Source organism: Cygnus atratus, chromosome 19, assembly GCF_013377495.2.
Source record: "Cygnus atratus isolate AKBS03 ecotype Queensland, Australia chromosome 19, CAtr_DNAZoo_HiC_assembly, whole genome shotgun sequence".
Classification (NCBI taxonomy): Eukaryota; Metazoa; Chordata; class Aves; order Anseriformes; family Anatidae; genus Cygnus; species Cygnus atratus.
The window spans coordinates 11,604,478-11,623,477 of NC_066380.1; the positions used below are offsets into that span (position 1 = coordinate 11,604,478).

At 43.0% G+C, this 19,000-nt stretch overlaps 1 protein-coding gene across 2 annotated transcripts in view; it reads left to right on the forward strand.

Moving 5' to 3' along the window:
- Positions 1-19,000, forward strand: part of RABL6 (RAB, member RAS oncogene family like 6) — a 59,070-nt gene that overhangs the window by 5,136 nt on the left and 34,934 nt on the right. For both annotated transcript variants that reach the window (XM_035564680.2, XM_035564681.2), the window contains exons 2-5: positions 2,282-2,416; positions 9,757-9,804; positions 16,497-16,549; positions 18,117-18,208. In XM_035564680.2, coding sequence (XP_035420573.1) covers positions 2,282-2,416; positions 9,757-9,804; positions 16,497-16,549; positions 18,117-18,208 — 328 coding nt within the window. The remainder of the gene's footprint in view (positions 1-2,281; positions 2,417-9,756; positions 9,805-16,496; positions 16,550-18,116; positions 18,209-19,000) is intronic.

Genomic DNA, 19,000 nt, shown 5'->3' on the forward strand with positions numbered 1-19,000 from the left:
CGTGGGTGGTCCTGAAAGCGCATCTTGAGAGCAGCCTGACTGAGGAAGGGTCTGCTTGTCCCCTAAAACTCACTGTGTTAGTGGCTCGTGCTGTACTTTATAGAGGAATCTAAATTTTTAAATCTCTCTCTAAGGCAGGCAGGGAGAGCGTTTTGAAAGGTTCGGGTTCTAAAGGGGACAAACGATCTTATTCTTCATGTGGCATGGACTTGCTGCATTTCGTTAATTAAGAAATATCCAAGGAATCCTCCTTTGGTTGTTTCCCCATCTGTAAGCAGGAAACAAAAACCCACACAGGGCAATGGGAAATGCAGGAAATGGTTTGTTGTCTCTACAGAGATGCTCTGGTACCTGTAAACGAAGTCATTCTATAAATACAGTGTTCTGTGTGTCTTTATTACCCTTTTGCTATTTTAATAGGTAACTTTGTAAAAGAATAAACAGCAATACCTCTTAGTGGGTGGGAGCAGAACAGCAACCGAAGCCCGGCAGAACTGCAGCACAGAATTTCCCCAGGCAAACCTCTTCCACAGATTTGGTATATGCTGTCTGTTTTACCAGGCACCGTTACTCTTCAGCTTGTCTCTGAAATGCCTGCAGTAACTCCTGAGTTACAACAGAAGGCAGCCTTCAGTCTGAGATTCCCTTGCCCGAATGATGACGCACGACCTAATGCTGATCACCCGAATCTGCCGTTAGATGTCTCTGAGCGGCCCGTTTCCCAGTGGATGACAGCTCCTGTGTATCAGATGCAAGCATAAAAATTCTGGTCCTGTTCAAGTCAGCTTATGCTTCTCAAGAGGCTTGTAGTGACCACTTAAAACAAAGATGGTATTTAAAAACAAAAGTCCCGTAATGTGACAGAAGATTTAGAAAACAGCGTAGTCCATTTTCAGATCGAACAAGATAACGTTAGGGTAGCCTCTGGGAAGCGGGTGGTGGTAAGTGCTGAAGCAGTTGCTTTGCTGGGCTGCGTACAGGTTATGGTAGCAGTACAGGCGATGCTCTCTGCAGATGGGTTGTTTTCCCTGCAGCAAGACGAGATATTTTGGACGCTTCTTTTACTTAGGGTGGGCTTGAATGCGTTTTGCCTGGACAGACGTTCCTTGCAGCAGGCAGGGGCATGCGGCGTGCTAGGTCAGCCTGGTGGCCTAGGCAGCTGGGCCTGAGGCAGGCCAGTGGAAGTGGGGCTCTTCTGATGTACCCGAGACCACGGTTTTTAAGAATGCCTTTGCTGAGTGCCATCAGCACGTTTGTGCCTTAAAAATGGTTAAGACCTAGCTCCTGCCATAGAGGCCCTTCCTCTGCCACAGAGGGGACCAACAGAGATTCAGTTTTTCTTGGTTTTATTTCTGTGATTGAAGCTGATTTATGTCCCCAGAGTGGTGTGCTTGTTCTGCTTCAGCCTAGCTTGTTTCTAGTGCGTGTAAAGTAGATTTATTGTGATCTAATTTGATTCAAACTGTGGCCATCAACAGAGGCAGCTTGATGAATTTCTCGGTGGCGGTTTCAGGTAAGACCCCCGTGTCGTTAACTGCCTCGTCCCTTTGGCAGAGGTGGTCAAGGCTTGCCTCCTCCTCAGGGCTGGGCTGGGCTGTGAGCTGGAGCAGCTGGAGAAGCGACACACAGGCTCCTGGAAAAGGGGATGTTGCACCAGTGCAGGGAAGTTGGGGATAGCTGAAAGCAGTGATGGTCGGGCTCAGCAGAAGCTGCCTCTCAGCTCTCCTACAGCATCCACAAGAACTTCTGCACCAGTGCCTGGGTGCAGACTGACACCTCTGGACAGGGGGCCCTGCCTAACTCAGCTCAGCCAAGAACTGGTCCTTGGGCTTTTAGTGACTTGGGGCAACTGGCTCTAGGAAGTGATTATTTCTGCGAGGAATGGGCAGTGTTTAAGGAGAAATGTGAATGGTAGAGGAGGTAATTGAAGAAGCAACCTGACATAAAAGGCTTGCAAAGAGAGAGGGTATGAGGGAGGGCTGGGTACAGGTGAAAAAATGCAGGAGGGTAAAAAGAGCAGCGACTGAGCTAGCTGAAGTTGTGCAGACTCCGAAGTTTCAATCTTGGTGTTGGTTCTTTTTGCTGAGCTAGTGTGAGTAGCTGAATAAACACTAATTTTAATGACAGAGTCTCATGTTTTTTAACAAAACCCATCATGCCTCTGTAATATGGGAGAACTAATTACATCTGAATAATGCTTGCAAAAAGTTAACATGCTCTTCACAGCATTCTTTGATTTGCTTTTAATCAACTTTATTTGTCTGCTTGCTCTTTTCCCCAGTGAAAATTGTTATCCGAGGGGACAGGAACACTGGGAAAACCACACTCTGGCACCGACTGCAGGGAAAGAAGTTTATTGAGGAATATATTCCAACTCAGGAGATCCAAGTCACCAGCATCCACTGGAATTACAAAAGTAAGATGAAAGGGGGTGGAAGGAGTGACTGTCACGGGACAGTGGGTCTGTGTCTTGGGGGTAGAAATTCCACTGCAGCCTTATTTGCTTCTTCTGTGTCTGCTTGGGAGATAAAGTGAGCTCTCATCAATCTTATTTTAACTTATTATTCACAGTTTCTCAGTCATATTTTCAATAATTTTAATCAAACTGTGTAAGAGATAAAAAGTAGACCTCTGAAAGTTGCAATTCTAGGAAGGTTTTTAGTAGGTGATCCAAAAGATTCGAAGTGTTTGTGATATGCTTGACTTGCTAATGAAAACAGGTTTATTATGAAAATCGGTCTCTGAGGGCTAAACCTGCTTGGTGTTACATTGTTGTGTACAAGTGAAGAGCTTGATGTAAACTAGTCTTTCACTGATTAAAATGTAAAGAGCATCCCTTAACTGGTGATGATGATGTTTTAAAAATGGTTGGAGTACTAATAGCTCTAGGCTGACTTACTGAAGCACGGAAGTATCTTACCAGTGGCTTTTTTGAGAGATGAGGTGTGATTTTTTTTTTTTTTTTTTTTTCCCATCTGCTCTGGCAGTGTGAAGTGGCTCTGAAAGCCCTGCATCTAGCCTGGAGAAGACACTGCAGGCATTGAAACTGCATCACACTATGGTTCCAGAGGGTGTTAAAGTCCAGCTTTTAGATTCCTGATCAACAATGCCACAGCCTTGGGGCATGCGCTACTGACTAAGCATGAACTTGCTCTGTAAGACTGATTTTTGCTTTGGAAGAAAAGTCAGCAGTTAGTTTGTTACTATCAGATATAGTCTATCCACACCATTTTGCCTTTTTTTCTGAAGCAGTTGCTCTGTCTCCTTATACATAAAATAAAAGCACACAGTTGAGGCGCACAACATCAGGTGCTTTGTCTAATTTACCACTACAAAAAATACCAATTTGTCTAATTTACCAATAAAATTTGTGTTTGCTGGATGATGCCATCGTGCCAAAGTCTCTTGTTAATGATCGTGGAGCCCCAGGGTGTGTTGACAGGCCATCTGCCTAGGGACATTACTCTCACAATCCCTATTGGCTTTGTAGGTTTCGGTGCGAGGAGAGAAGGTCGATGCTGCTGTTGTGTGTTTACAGGGAGCTGGTAACTGCAGTTCTGGAGATCCTCATGCTCTTGTGAAGACAGGCTTCCACATGAGTCAGCACTTCTTGACACAGGTGGAAAAGGTTTATAAGGATAGTGTAGTGCGTTTACGTGGGAAGGTTATAGTAGCAGGGGACCATAGGGATGGCTTCTGAGAGAAGAATCCAGAAGCTGCCCCATGTTAGGTAAGGGGGCCGCTGCTGCCCAGAGCCGAGCCAGTAAGCGATGTTGTTTGTGCCTCTGTGAGAGCACATTTATGAAAGGGAAAAAAAAAAAAACACCCCTGCTGCAGAACAGTAGCTGGGAGAGAGAGGAGAGCAAGGAGAAACAGCCTTGCAGACACCAAGGTCAGTGCAGAAGGAGGGCAGGAGGTGCTCCAGGCGCTGGAGCAGAAGTCTCCTGCAGCCTGTGGAGAGAACCATGGTGAGGCAGGCTGTCCCCCTGCGGCCCGTGGTGTACCATGGTAGAGCAGGTTTCCACACTGCAGCCCGTGGAGGAGACCACAGTGGAGCAGGTGGATGTGGCCTGAAGGAGGCTGCAGCCTGCAGAGGACCCCTGCCGGAGCAGATTCTGGGCCGGAGCTGCAGCCCGTGGAGAGGAGCCCACGCAGGAGCAGGGGGCCTGGGGGGAGCTGCCGCTCGTGGGGGACCCGTGCCGGAGCAGTTGGCTCCTGATGGATGGAGCCCATGGTACGGCCCCGTATTGGAGCAGTTCTTGAAGAGCTACTGCCTGTGGGAAGCCCACGCAGGATCAGTTTGGGAGGGATGGCATCCCGTGGGAGGGACCCCATGCTGGAGCAGGGTGGTGCTTGCCTCTGTGGGCTGACCTCCCTATGGTCGGGGCCGAGCCTGAGGCTCTGGACCACACCAGGAAAATCCTGAAGGAAAAGCTTGGATATATGGGGGAAAAAAGGGCATATTGAGAGATTGTAGTTGGATTTGTGCACAGCCAGTGCTCCTCTCCATCGTGTTTTTTTGGCCCTGTGTGTGTGTATGTACATACAGACCCACGGGTGTGGGTCACAGGTAGGTCCATGGGCCTGTCCCTAGGAGAAATGACTGCCACGCTACACCCGTATTGCTCAGTGTGTAAGGTATCGATGGTGCTGGCCTGCTGTGGGGGAAGAAGAGGGATGGAGTAAGTGCGTTTGTAGGGCTGGTGCTCTGGGAAGGACCTCTCAGTCCTTTACCCTCCGCTTGTTCAGGGCAGCAGCTATTTAGGAGCTGTTTCGGGTAGGATACGTCTGTCATTCACAATACTGTGCTCACTTTGATGTAGGGGCTACAAAAGGTAGTGTAAACCAGTTGGCTTTGGGGGATGAGACCTTATTCCTCTCTACAACTACCTGAAAGGAAGGTGTGGGGAGCTGGGGGTCGGCCTCTTCTCACAGGTAACCAGTGACAGGACTGGAGGGAATGGCCTCAAGTTGCGCCAGGGGACGTTCAGGTTGGAAGTGAGGAGACATTTCCTCTCAGAAAGAGCAGTCAAGCATTGGGACAGGTTACCCAGGGGGGTGGTGGCATCACCGTCCCTGGGGGTGTTCAAGGAAAGGTTGGACGTGGTGCTTGGGGACATGGCTTGGTGGGTGACATTGGTGGTAGGGGGATGGTTGGACCAGGTGATCTTGGAGGGCTTTTCCAACCTGAATGATTCTGTGATTCTAAGAGAGTGATTGAGAAGGAGCGGCAGAGACTAAGTGCTATAGACTGACCGCAACCCCCGTTCCCCTGCACCGCTCAGGGGGAGAAGGTGTTTTTGGTTTCTTTCCTTTGTTTCTCACTTCTCTAGCTTGTTAGTAATGGGCAATAAATTTTACCATCTCCCTACTCTGAGTCTGTTTTGCCCGTCAGGATAATTGTTTAGCGATCTCCCCGTCCTTATCTCAACCCTTGAGCCGTTTGCATCATATTTTTCTCCCCCTTTCCCTTTGAGGAGGGGGAGTGAGAGAGCGGCTGTGGTGGAGCTCAGCTGTCCACCCGAGTAAAACCACCACAGATGGATAGCTGCACTCTGCCTTGGATGGGGGAGGAAAACAGGTCCTTGCTCAGTCCAACAGTGGTTTTCTCTCAGATTCAGGATCTGATGTTGAGCTAAGCCTGATGTCACAGGTGTTTAGATTCTTTGGTGGGGACCCGCTGTATGGCCATGCTGCAAAGGTGTGCTGGTTAGCTTCTGCATTTCTTCATAAAAGTACCTTTATTTTGGGTACCATGTTATGGATGTTCTGCCTATCAGCTCTTGCAAGGTGTTGACAGATCTGCAGTGTTCATGCAGTGGTGTCCTCCATCTGCATCAAGATGTCTGGCATACTGCGTTTCAGCTGTGCCGTCCTTCCCCCACACTTGTACTCTTCTCTTCCAGCATATCAGTACATTGGTTATTGATGTGCGAATGTAGAGCTTATGAATTGTTTGGATGATGGAAGCTATCTCTAAAATCAAAATTGCTTTAGCCTAAATAGACTTAGACCAGACTAAGACACGGAATACTTCATTTTTAGATGTCTAAGTCTAAAGATTGCACTGAATGTTAATTGTGGTTTTCTGCGTTATCACAGGTAAAACCCTCTGAATTTTAGTTTCCTCTCCAACCAATGTCAGTAATATAAGTACTGTTTGTAAATACAGCTTTTGATTTCTAAGAGGCTTATTCATGCCTAATTCTTTTTGTGTTTGTGAACAGTTACATGCAAAAAGATGTTTGAAGGCTGCTCCTCGTATAGAAAGATCCATTCATCTTATATGTTACTGCATATTTTAGGGACTGTATCGCCTTTTAATGAGCTGAGACTTACGTGCTGGCTTTTTCAACATGGATGTGATCCCAGGGTAGAAAGCAGCTACACGTGAGGATGGCTTTTACTGTCAGTTGGTAACCGCAGGTGTATTTGTCGTTTCTAGTTCTTAATTCTAATATTTATGGGATACATCTTTATAGAGCTTCCTGGTTAGATTTGGCAGCAATGTGTACATATGGCAATGGACTTTTCTCAAGGCCAAGTGTTGTCAAGCTGCTGCAATTTGCTAGAAGACTGTACATGAAATTGTGCCTTTTGTTTGTGTTTCTTTCACTTGATAAAACACCATAATATTTTTTACTAATATTTTCCAGTAGGAAATTCAATACTGACCTTGATACTTGTAAAAATAACCTCCTTTTTAAAAAAAAATGCGCAAGATACGTTTCCTGCTCAGAGAACTTTCCATCCAAGATAGGTGATGTGCGCACTCTGAGAGATTGGCTCAGATCTAATTACCGACCTGTTAGCCAAGTTAATCTGTAGAGGAAAAATACAGTTTGTTTTTCCTGTGATCATGCTCTTAAGCTACCTTGAATAAACATTATGAGGTAGTTGGCAGCAAATATTTACATATGTTAATTATATCACTGTCAAATATTCAAGGATTCTTACAATGCTTGCTCCTACTTGGAGTGAACCAAATCACTTTTCTGTTATGGAATTTTTTGTATCCAAGTAAGGAATTACCATTCCCGACTCTAATGTATGTTTTTTTTAGGGTATGGTAGTCATTAATTTTATTCTCCTTTTGTCAGCCTCAAAAAGGGAGTCCGAAATAAAAATTAGCAAATACTTTTGTTCCAATACTTTGAGTGCTTTATAGATGGGTGCGTGGAATTGCAGAGTTGCTCTGCTCTGTAGGATTTGTGATCCAAAGAATATGAAATGAGTCATGTAATTGCGTGAGAGTAAATATGAACCAACCCGTAAAGCAATGATTCTTATTTTTAAATAAACACTTGCAATTGGAGTCTTCTCACCTCTTCACGATTTTCTGGGAGAAGGGTGCCTTAGCGTGCCACTGGCTACAAAGTACTTAGCGAAATAGCAACTGAGTAGAGATATTTTTTAAGTGTTCTGCTCTCTGGTTTGTGCTAGTCCAAGTTATAGAATTAAAATGATGCATTGGCACTCTTTTTCCTGCGACATGCCTTCAGAATCCATTAGGGTGAAATGCTGCTCCTACTGCTGTGTGAGTCATAAAAAAGTCAGCACAGCAGCACTAAAGTAATTATCCTCTTGTGCGTTCAGGATAATCAGGAATGAAGCTGGTGATGAAAAGGAAGAACTTTTTGGCTACTGGCCAGCAGAAGCGCTGGTGCTAACAGGAAACAACAACAAACATGGAAAACAATTTTTTTGCATCTTATGTAGTTAGTTTCTTAGCTAAGTTCTGCGCTTCCCCTCAGATAAAAGGGTATAGAGAGATCTTTTCTAGTCAAACAGTTCAACTCCTCAGCTATCTAGGAGTGCTGCTGCTCAGTAGGATTTCAGTACTGGGGAAATTACTCACCAAGAGAACATAACTGAGGGTGCATTGGTGTTAGGATAAGGAGGTGGGGTTCTCTGGAGCTTGGGAGCAAAGTCCCAGTACTAGGTACCAGGCCTAGGAGAGCACTGTGTGGCACCCCAATGGCCTATTTTGGAATGGGGTTCCAACTTCTCGGGAGAAACCTCTTCTTAGTGCTTATGTGCTGCTGCGTGTGGAGCTACTGGAAAGATCAAACTGCCTTCTGGATGCCTGCTGCGCCCCTGAAAGGTTTGCCACCTGAGAAGGGAAAGCATGTTCAGTCCCTTTGCAGAATGTCTTGACTGTTGAAAGGCACCAAGATTGACTTGGCTGGTCGGTCGGTCTGTCTGTCCCTCGTTCTTCTGGGGCGGCAGCAGCACTGCCAGTCCCAGCTGTCAGGTATGAATTTGGGGGCAGAACTCAAATAGGTGATCTGTGCCTGAGCACCTGCTGCCTGACTGCACACCCTGCACGCACCATGGCCTCGGGCATCCCACGTCCCGGTGAGAGCGCCCTGCTGCACAATCTGGGGTGTAAGAGCTGGGCGAGTAATGGCAAGCGTTTGGACTTGAGCCCTACCCGATTTGGTGGTTTGTAGAAATATACGGGGACAGACTGAATTTGGGGAGTGTTATGGTTTGGGCAGAGGCTGTGAGGCTGCAGGCTGCTGTATGCCTGTTGTGTTTTCGGCCCCATCTGGGCCTGTGGTGCTCTGGCTGGGCTGACCCTGGGCACGTCTCCTCATCTTGTGCCCCACTCCTTGCTAGCAAATGGGAAGGTAAGTGAGAGTTGCTGTGAGGAAAAAGAGAGGCTAATTGAGCTTTATACATAAAAGTAAGAAGGGATATTTCTACAGAAGCAGAGGATCAAGCTTTACAATCATTCAAAATCTGTATTTACAATGTTTTGAAACATTTAAGTTAAGCCAACAGTGAATTCTGTAGGGGAAATGTTTCCCAGCTGGACAGTGGCACTTAGCTAAATTCTCTTGCCATGCTATGAGATTATTTTCTGCTCTCAGACATTATTATCTTCATGTTCCACTGCTTTAAGTTCAGAGCTGCTCCAAGTCCAACCTTTGCTTTGTAGCATTTCCAAAAGTAACTGTGTTGTGGAACTTTGTGAAGATCAGACTGCTTATTCAGATTCAATATATATTTCTAACCAAAGCTACCCATCCCTCGTGCCAACTGAAGGTTTAACTGCTAGCTGTCAGTACTGGCCATAGTGTCTTTCTAATGAGAATTTTGTTTGTCTTGCTTCAGATTTTAGCAACTCAAATCTACCTTGCTGCCTATTATTTACTGATTTTAGCAGTTTTGTGTCTTAACAAGCTGCAGTAATACCTTATTTTTCATAGAGTGCAACTTGAAATTTGCAGAGAGAATGGATTTCTGTGGCTGCCAGACTGCCTGCACTCTTTGTAATATTTATGTGAAAATGGCCTTAGTAAGATGGATTTTCTTGAAATGTGTGTATTCCTTTGTTTTTCAGCTGTATGCCTTGCTTTCAGACCAGAAGTTATTCAAATTAAATTTATATCTTTTCTGAAAAAATGTTAGAACCTCTGTATGTTATGAAAAAAATGCATATGAAATATTTATAACACATTTTAAATCTCTGATAAAATGCAAAGGAAATCTATCATACGAGTAAGAATTTTTAAGAAGTTCTTTAGATAACACAGTATTGGATTACAGCCTGTTCCTTCAAAAGTGGGCCTTGTGTTAGTTGTGTTTAGGTTTTCTTTTAACTCAAGAATTACTTTTCTTTTGACTTTGATCTGCTACTTTGACAGTACTAGTTTTGGGTTAGACTCTGTGTGGTAAGGGTAGAGTGTTTGTTGTTCATTTTGCTGAAACCGATTTTTTTTTGACGCTTTTTTTTTTTTGTGCTTTTAGCCACTGATGATATTGTTAAAGTTGAAGTATGGGATGTAGTTGACAAAGGTAAGATTTATAAGTTCTTTTCTATTGGAGATTCAGTGTTTTTTCTCAATTTTAACGAAGAATTTATATGGAATCAAAAGTACCATTTACTTCTAATTTATTTAGAAAAAGGTGTGTATTTATTTTTTTGAAGTACATTGATCTTACTTCCTGGAAAAATATGGAAGGGAAAGAAGAGTCTCCTATGCTAGAGCCCATTATTTGCAATTTGAACTTTAGATAAAATCCAGTATTTAGAAGCAGTTGTTTCATGTGCTGTGTGACAGATGAAATAGCCTGCTGCTTAGTGTAATCAGACTCTGAATTTTACTATAAACTTCATCTTCTCTCCTTTATAGTTTTACATATATATATTTATACACAGGTACTGAGTTCTTTGTTCTGTTTATAAAATTCTTGCCAAGCTGCTTTTGTAAAGGAATGGTATTGTTAAATTGGTAAAATGTTACCTGCAGTGAATAATGTATGCAGGAGGGAAGGATGAAAGAGAAACTGATTACTGAAATCTGTCCTAAATGCTTAGGCAAGGAAAGTGTTAACATGTATAAAATGTATTTTTTATTAGTTTTCAATTTTTGCCGGTGTATGAAGTTCTATTTTCTTAAATAAATAAATGGTAGACATATGTGAAGGCACAATCCGAATGCAAGGGAATCTGTTACTAGAATGGGTTGGGAGCTCAGATGTAAATCCTAAAGCCCATTCTGTAGCCCCAAATTCATGTTTTGTTTGGCTTTTGAGAGGTCTCCTGTAGCAGATAGGCTTGTTGTTTAAAGTGTGAGTAGGATCATGAAAGCAGCTTTACAAGTGAGCATCTTACGCTCTGCAAGTCTGCTCTTTGTTTGTGTGTTTCTCTCCCTCAAATTTGTTGACAACAGTGATTGAAATTTAAACTCTTATGGTTTGACTCCTGACACATTCCCTCAGTAGACCTACACCCAAGGTGTTCTACCTCCGAGGTGCCACACGTGCAACTTACACATGCATTAACACCAAAAAGTAATAGGATGGATACAACAGGGAGTGGGAAAGGGAGAAAGTAAGTTTTTCATGTTAGCTAAATGATATTGAAAAGAGCAAAAACAAAAAGGTAATTAAAATAGCATCTGTAGTTCAGACGCTTAACAGAGCAGAGCCTGTAGCTTAAACTTGAGCCAGTAACTTTAAGCGAAAACCCTGGGCGCTTTATCGTTTCATTCTTTTAAACCCTGGTCTTTCACAGCGCAGGCAAAAACCTTACTTAAGTCAGAGGTACTGCTGAAGTCAAACTGATTACAAGCTGGCTTTCAGATCCTGGGATAATATGCACAGGGCTGGAATCTAAGCAAAACATCTGTTTTCTCTCAGCCTTGCAACTTTGGTATGAATAGATTGACAGTTAATTTGGGAATCATGTGGTTCCAGCATTTATTTCTGTGAATAGCTTCTCTGAGCAGAGTCATCTTCTAAACTAGAGACTTGTCATTTTTTTGGCAAGATGGATTGGATTTGATATGAGCAGATGTTGATAACAGCTCTTCTGGTACTGCTTTCATTTCTGGCTGTGGAAAGTGTATTAGAAATCTGAAGAGACTCTTTACCTCCACTTTATTTTCAAGATGAAACTCATTCTGTTCAGATCTCTACTTATGGACCACAGATGTGCATTTTTATATCGTTAAATGTACTCAATCAATGTAGTGTAAAACTTCAGAGTATCATGATACAACAAAATCAAATCCTTTCCCATTGCCGTAGCATTGCAGATTCTTCATAAATGCAACTTCAGGAAAGTGTGCAAGTTAACCATTAAAATCTGTCTCATATCTAAGCTTCATCTAAATGCTATTACATGACATTTTTATTCTTTCTTCTGTATGCTTAGGACAAAAAATCCTCCTGCGTGATGCTTTTGGTGAGAACAACGCCAATCTAGGCAGTAGACTTCTATCCAGTGCCACTGCAGAATAGCGCTGATGAGAACTAATCCTCCTTTTTTTCCCTACAAGACCCTGGCTAACATGCATAGTTAGAGATGTGCAGAACGCTGCATTTATCAGACTGGATTTTAAAGTGCCAGAAGTGCATGTTCTGAGCATGCATTTTGACATGCATTGTTTTCCAGGTTAAATTTTTTTCCACTTTTCCCATCTTGGAACAACTGTTTCTTGTTACAGAAAATTAAGAGACCTCTATTTAAATTTAGATGTTAGAAAACCTGTATTGAAGGCCTGATGTGGGGGTGTTGCTAGACTGTCTGTCTGAAGGATGTATCCATAAACTTCAGTGTTCAACTTTAGTCTTATAATGCAGCTTTAGCTTCTTCTCTGTTATGCAGTGCTGCCATTCTTTATGTCTCAGTGTGAATATGTACAGGAGAGTATGGGGAAACTCAGTCAGCTGCATCCTGAAAACCTTCGTGTACATTTTTACACTGAGTTAAATGTTGTGGTTTTACTATTTAGCATTTTTCCCAGCGCTTACCAACATTGTGCCTCCCTGTCCTCGTTAGTTCAGCGATGTGCTTTATTTTTTTTCCCTCCAGTCTGTCTTAGGAATGCAGGAAGTAGCACTGTTGGTCCTGCCTGGCTGATGAATGGTGGTGAATCGGTGGCATTTGTTTAGCATAAAGATGTTAATTTGCAAGTAAAGGGAAAAGGTTTGTTGTGAAAGCTTAGAGTCCGTGAGGGCAGTTAATGCATTGAAGCAAAAGAGAATGGCAGTTGTTACACTGGACTGCTTCTCTTACATTTTTCTTGACTCTTGGATTTTTTTTTTAAGTGTGCAGACTCATTGGAGTAGTTATCTGCAGCCTGCTGGGTTCTCCATAGGCCTGCTCAGAGAGCTCATTTGTGTAATGATGCAATTTGTTAAACTCTTTAACAAGTAAGTTTGCCCCCAGCTCTGGATTGTATTGAATTTTATCCAATATGTGTAGTAAATACAGTCTCCTTTGCTGCCCTTGGAAGTAAAAGAACATGGGAAAGATATCTATCAGCAAAAGTCGGTCCTGACTCATCTTTCTGGCTTTGCAGCAAGTTGTGTAACTGCTGCAGGTCGTAAAGCTGTAACAGATCCTGCATGCAAAGAAGTTGCTTGAAATTCTGATGATTCAAGACCAATTCTGATCTTCTATCATGTAACTTCTGCTAGTCTGGTTTCTGCATCCTTTCCCATACTTGAACTGAGGGGATCAAGTCATATTTTTTTTCTGTGCCAGCAGAATAGCATAAACCCTTTCCCCCCATATTGGAGACTGATTTCCTCTCCCTTCCCCTTCACTCTCCTGCCAGGTGTGCTGCAAGAATGGGGAAAGGTCAGAATTAATATTTCTGTTGTTTTTTGATGTCATTAGATGATGTTGGAGATACAAACATTTTAGAAATGTGTATTTTGAAATCTCCCTGACTGTGGACAGCATTAGCTGGCAAGTTTTACTGAATCCTTGCTATCCTGCAACAAATCTGATGGTACACAGAGGTGCAGAGGCTGTCATGTTCTGGCCACGGATCCAGTCTTCTGGTATCCAGAGGAACTGTTCTGTAGTCTTAGAGGCACTGCTGGAGGCTTATTTGTTTTTGGTGTTGCTGATAGGCCTGCAAAGAAGGAGCAGTCATTGTGCCAGTTAGAGAAGCTGAGCAATCACCACATGAACACCCTTGTTTGCTAATTGAGGCTCCTAGATCACACATCAATGCAACCTTAAACACAGGACTTGGTTCATGTAACCACATGGTCATCTTTGTACATTTGGCTTTACAGCCTCAAGTGGATCTTTTCACTACATACATCATGCCCGTATCTGCCTCATCTTGCAGTTTTGGTTCCAAAAGTAGGCACTCTGCATGAATATGTACATACATGCGCTTTTCAGCTCTGTTACTCCTTTATAGGTGACCTCCTTTACAGCAGTGAGGAGCGTCACGTGTGTTACTCATTCCTCTTGGTATGTCTTAAAGCCCTAAGCAGGGAGAGGTGTACAAGTCGTATTCATTCTTAAGCATCAGTCTTAAATATGTTCAGGATAGAAAGACAACTTGGTTGTTAAGGACGAGAGAGATTTGTGAACTATGAAGAGGTCTAGATGGGTATTTGTGGTTTCTTGGACTTCTGTTTTAACATGAGAAATTCAGGTCATGGCCAGCACAGTTTGGCAGTAACTAGAGAAGTGGTGATGTTTTGACATTCAGAGAATCTACACGAGTTCCACTGACTTGAAATTAATTAATTCAAGGGGGAAAAGGTATACGTGCCCTAGGCATTCCACAGCTTCAGTTGCACTGGGAAAAATCAGAACCCATACTTGTATCCTCGAGGGAGATGAACTGCAAGAACAGGGAAAGATTGGAATTAATATTTCTACTACTTTCAGATGGCAAAGTAAGATGATAGTAGGGCTGCAAATATTTTTTTAAAATGTCTGCATTTTGCACTGATGTGCAGCAGCATCTCCCAGATGCACTGTCATGGTGTTGGGACTGCGATCTCCTGTATCTTTTAGCACATGCAGAGCTGATGTGCAAGGCCTGCTGAACATTGTCCCACAGAGTTTTCCATTCAGAAAAATGTCCCAAACTCTTGTTTTCTTAGCTGGCGCTAGTTGCTTAACAGCTAACAGGTAATACAGCTGACCAGTATTTACCAAATGTAGGTTTTAAAGTTGTGCAAGAGAAGTGTATCAACTTCATAATTAGGGCTGCCAACCAACATTGCTTCCAGTAGCCTAACGCTGAATTCAGAGGGGGCATATCCTGACATGTGTGCACGATTCTATACTAGTACCTGGGGAGAGTGTTGGATGGGGTGATTTTTTTCTATCCCAAATTTTCTTCATTTGGGTTTAAGTAGGGAAGCACTACAGAATTAAAACTTTGTATTTCATAACTACTTTTCCTTGACATGCATGGCAGAAGAAAGAAACTCTTTCCCTGTTGTCATGTGCAGTATTTGGCAGAACCATGAATTTTACAATTAGTCAGTTGATAGTTCATTTCATCAGTTGAGCTGAATAGTTAATGGAAGCTGGTTTTGCCCCACATTGCAAAATCTTAAAAGAGATGATGGGAGTGTTTTGTGGGTACATCCGAGCTGCCAAACATTGCTGTTGTCAATGACAGGGTGAATTTCTAGAAATTCTAGTCTCTGCCATACCATTATGATTTAGTTAACTCATCATTGTTTAGACTGGAGCAAAGTTGATTCAGAAGTACAGTTCTTAATTACTGTCTTTAACATCTGGAAGATATTTGATATCTGGAAAACATAACTAGACTTTGTAGGGTTATTTACTGTGCAGTGCTGTTCATTTGATAAAACTCTGGAAACTGCTGTACATAACTAATTTAAATAACACCTGGGGGCCAAGGACAGTTTTTTCATGGTGTGTCTACTCTAAATTTCTTCAGCACTAGGTGAGAGAACATGTGCTTGCTCTTGCATATTGAGATTCACAGCAACAGGTTGTGACAACTGTCTACACCAGAAAATCATGTTAGCCAGTGGCCCCTCTGCTGATGCTAGTTACTGGTACGTGGTGTCATCTTCTTTGCCCACTGTGGTCCCGGCCTTTAAGATTTGTAAATGTGATTACAGTGTAACTGATGTTACTGCAAAATGTCAGGAAGCCTAAGATTTAAAACACTGACTCATTTTCTGGTGATGCTGAGTCAAATGCCAGTGGTACTTTGAAAGTCAGCCTGTAAATGTATTTGGTGCTTATTGAAGTTGTCAGAAAAGGAAGAAGTCTTAGGGGATCTGGCCTTTAAGTATAAGGGCCGCAATTTAGTATCTGCCCTATTGGAAGCAGGTGAGTTGGAGAGAAATGTATAGATCCCTCAAGATGGGATTATGGCCATGAGATGGCGGAAGTCTTTATAGTAGTTTTCTAGCATCTTCTCCAGGCGTGTAGTCTGCCTCTTTTACTTTCCTATGAGGTTAGTCAGAGTTTTGTCTGTCCTGTAGCTTATTCTTGTGCGCGTGTCTCTAGAGTGCGTGGCTTTGAGTGCATGCCTCTTGGGGATTTCCTTTCTTCACTTCTGTGGTGATGTCCAGGTCTGACCCATCCAACTGTAGCATTTTGTGCATATATAGGCTGTTTTTCTTCTGTTTCTTCAGCCTCCTCACCACAGTTACTCGATTTTTGCTTGGATTTTCCCTTGTCTAAGTTCTGTCTGTGTTTTGGCTGTTAAAATCTCAGTCGCCAGCCACTCTTTTTTGGGTCACAAGGCAGCCCCAGGCACCTGATGGGATATGAGATCACATTTATTTCCAATATTGCTTGCTTCAGGTTAGTGTAATGGTGCAGCAACATCATAGCGTCTCAGAAAGCTGAGTATGTGGTTGTGCAGTTCGGTTGTAGCAGCCCTGTGATCTTTTGCTTCTTCAACGCTAAAGCAAGAGCAGCTCACTTTGTGGTCAGGGAGTATGCAGAAACATGTAATATTCAGCCATTGTAACTTTATGCCGTGAAGAGTGTGGGTTAAGCTGCTGCAGACTTTTTTCCTGTTCATCTTTGAATTAGACCAGCTGGTATTCTTTAGCAAGGCATGCCTGTCCCACCCCTCCTCATTCTCCAGGCATGTGGTAGAATTTGAATCTGCTTTAAGGTCATGTTCCAAATGCTGTGGTTTCATAGGGATTCACAGAGCTGTCCTGGAGTTCTCTGCCCAGTGTAATGCATTTTTTTGTTTGTTTGTTTTACAATTCTTTTTAAGGAAAATGCAAAAAACGAGGAGATGGTTTGAAACTGGAAAATGACCCCCAGGAGGTGAGTCGCCTTGAATGCTGACATCTGCCTCTTAGCAGGAGGCACCTTGTTCACCTTTGTTTGGTCTATGGAGAATAAGTTCTGCATTTGTTTCCGCTTTAATGCTGGTTTAGAGGGTGAATAAGGGACAATGTGATCCCTGATGCTCTTTCGCTCTTTTGCCTGTGCTTTTTATCCCTGTTGTGCCCTTCTCACAATTTTCCTGCTGTTTTCAGTTCTGTCTTTTGGGAATGACCCCACCCCAGCTGTTTATTTCGTAGCTTTGTACCTGTTCTCACGCAGTCAGTGTCAGGAAGTCCTTTTGTAATTGACTTCTTGTGAAACATTGAATAAATCACTTAACAGCCAGGGTCTCTGGCTGCTCCTTAAAACTGGTCCAACAATTACCTTTTAGCACTCTTTGAAATGTAGAGGAGGCAGGGGCAATAGAAGTGCCGCCTGGTGTGCAAAAGTAAACAGAGTTGCTTCCTTGAGGCTCTTGCACAAATGTGCATCCTTTGGATCTACTGCAGTAGAACAGAGTGCCATATGGGAAACCATAATCCTGTGTTTCCCAAACCACGTCGGGGCTACTGGTGCACTTCTGTGGTATCTCTTTAAAAAGCTATGTGACGTTATCCTTGAGAAAAGTCAATTTAAAGGCAAAGATCGCATGAGCACTGCTGCGGCTCTTAAAGAGCTTTATTACTCCTGTTTGTGTGTCATTGCCCTTTGGGACTCAGCACATGAGCGGGTTTTGGTACTCCCTCAATAACCACTTGAAAACTGCTTGAAATTGATGCAAAATCTGGTGTTAGTGATATACACTCAGTTATGGGGGTGAGTCAGGGCAGTGAAGAGTTACCTGTTTCACCAGGGTGCCAATCTTGCTCAATCTGTGTGATCAAATTGGAAAGATTTTCTTCAAAAGTGTTCTCCTCTTCTGGCAAAAGGCCTCTATGAGAACAGATGGCACAGCTGCTTCTTTGCAAATGTGTGTGCATTTTTCACTCCTGGAAATAGGAGTGAGAATTGTTCTATTGGTACCAAATTGCAGCAGGAGCCTTGCAGGTTCAGTTCTGACTAGCACACCGTGTCTTGCAGAGTGCAGTCTAAATTTGGTGAAAACCAAATTGGCTACTAATAGATAGTTTTAGCTCTGCATCGAAGAAAGTCAGTAGAAACTACATCCTGGTTTTACCAGCGTTTGTGTTGACGAAGAGATGTAATATAGGAGCCAAGTCCTCTGTACTCTGTCCTGTAGCTTATATGGACTTACCTTGCCAGTGCACAATTTGGGGGCACAACGGGAAGAGGAGGAAGTGAGTTTTATATAGCATTTGCTGTCAGTCTTTTTTATTTTTTTTCCTGAGACTGCTGGGTGCTTCATGCCCTGGTCCTGGGGGCAGTGGAAGCTGTGACCCACCAAGTATGTTTTTTAATGATGATGACGTGAAATCCATGGATATTTTTTATAGTGGCTGTTACGTTAGACATCTTGCCTGTTCAGCACTGTGTCAGTTGTGTTCTCTATGATCCTGAAGTTGAGTCAAGTTATTTACTGCTTCTTTTGCCTTTATTTTCCCAGGCAGAGTCAGAAATGGCTCTGGATGCAGAGTTTCTGGATGTTTATAAAAACTGCAATGGTGTAGTGATGATGTTTGACATTACCAAACAGTGGTAAGACACCTTCAGCAGCATGTGCTATGTGATTCTCACTTTTTTAATGGAAGCGAATGACTTCTAGACCTCTTGATTCCCAGATGGTCTCTAGAGCTGATATGCAGCCTAATGAGTCAAAGCAAGCTTGTAATAAGCAAGCTTAAAATAATAGCTTTATCTTCTGGCATCTCTTTTAATATACTCCTTTCCTGGGTTTGTTTCAAACAAACAATCTCCCTGTGGGCTTCTGGACTGCAGTTTCTGATATGCTGGTGTCTGAGGCTTGATAATTAGCACTATCACAGGTGCAAAGTATGCTGGACGTGTTATAAACGTCCTGCTCTACAGAGCACAAGGGAATATGGAAAGCTAGCAAGAAATTCCCAGGAAGACAGGTATTAGTAAGGATTATGTAGATGCTCTGGGCTGCATTAATGTATAGAAATAATGAGCTGTCCATTTTGCTCACCTGAGGAGAAGGGGGAGAGTCACGTGGAAGCCAGAGTTGAATGGGGAGGTAGTAAGAGTTTTTGCTTTACACGTAAGCTTGCGTTTTAAAGGTTTGGTATGGTTCAGTGAGACCATTGCCAGCATAAGTTAAGGAATCCTTTTCATCTGCTGACCTCACACAATTTTGTAGGACTAAGAGAAATATTACTTGAAGAGATGTGTCGTCTCTGGTGGAAGTGGATTATTGAACTTGTCAAATCATTTTTGAGTAAAGAATGATACAAACATATTTACAGTTAATATATTAGAGGGAGGGTGAAGCCACAGTATTGGAAGGATTTGGGGAAAAAAAATCTTTGT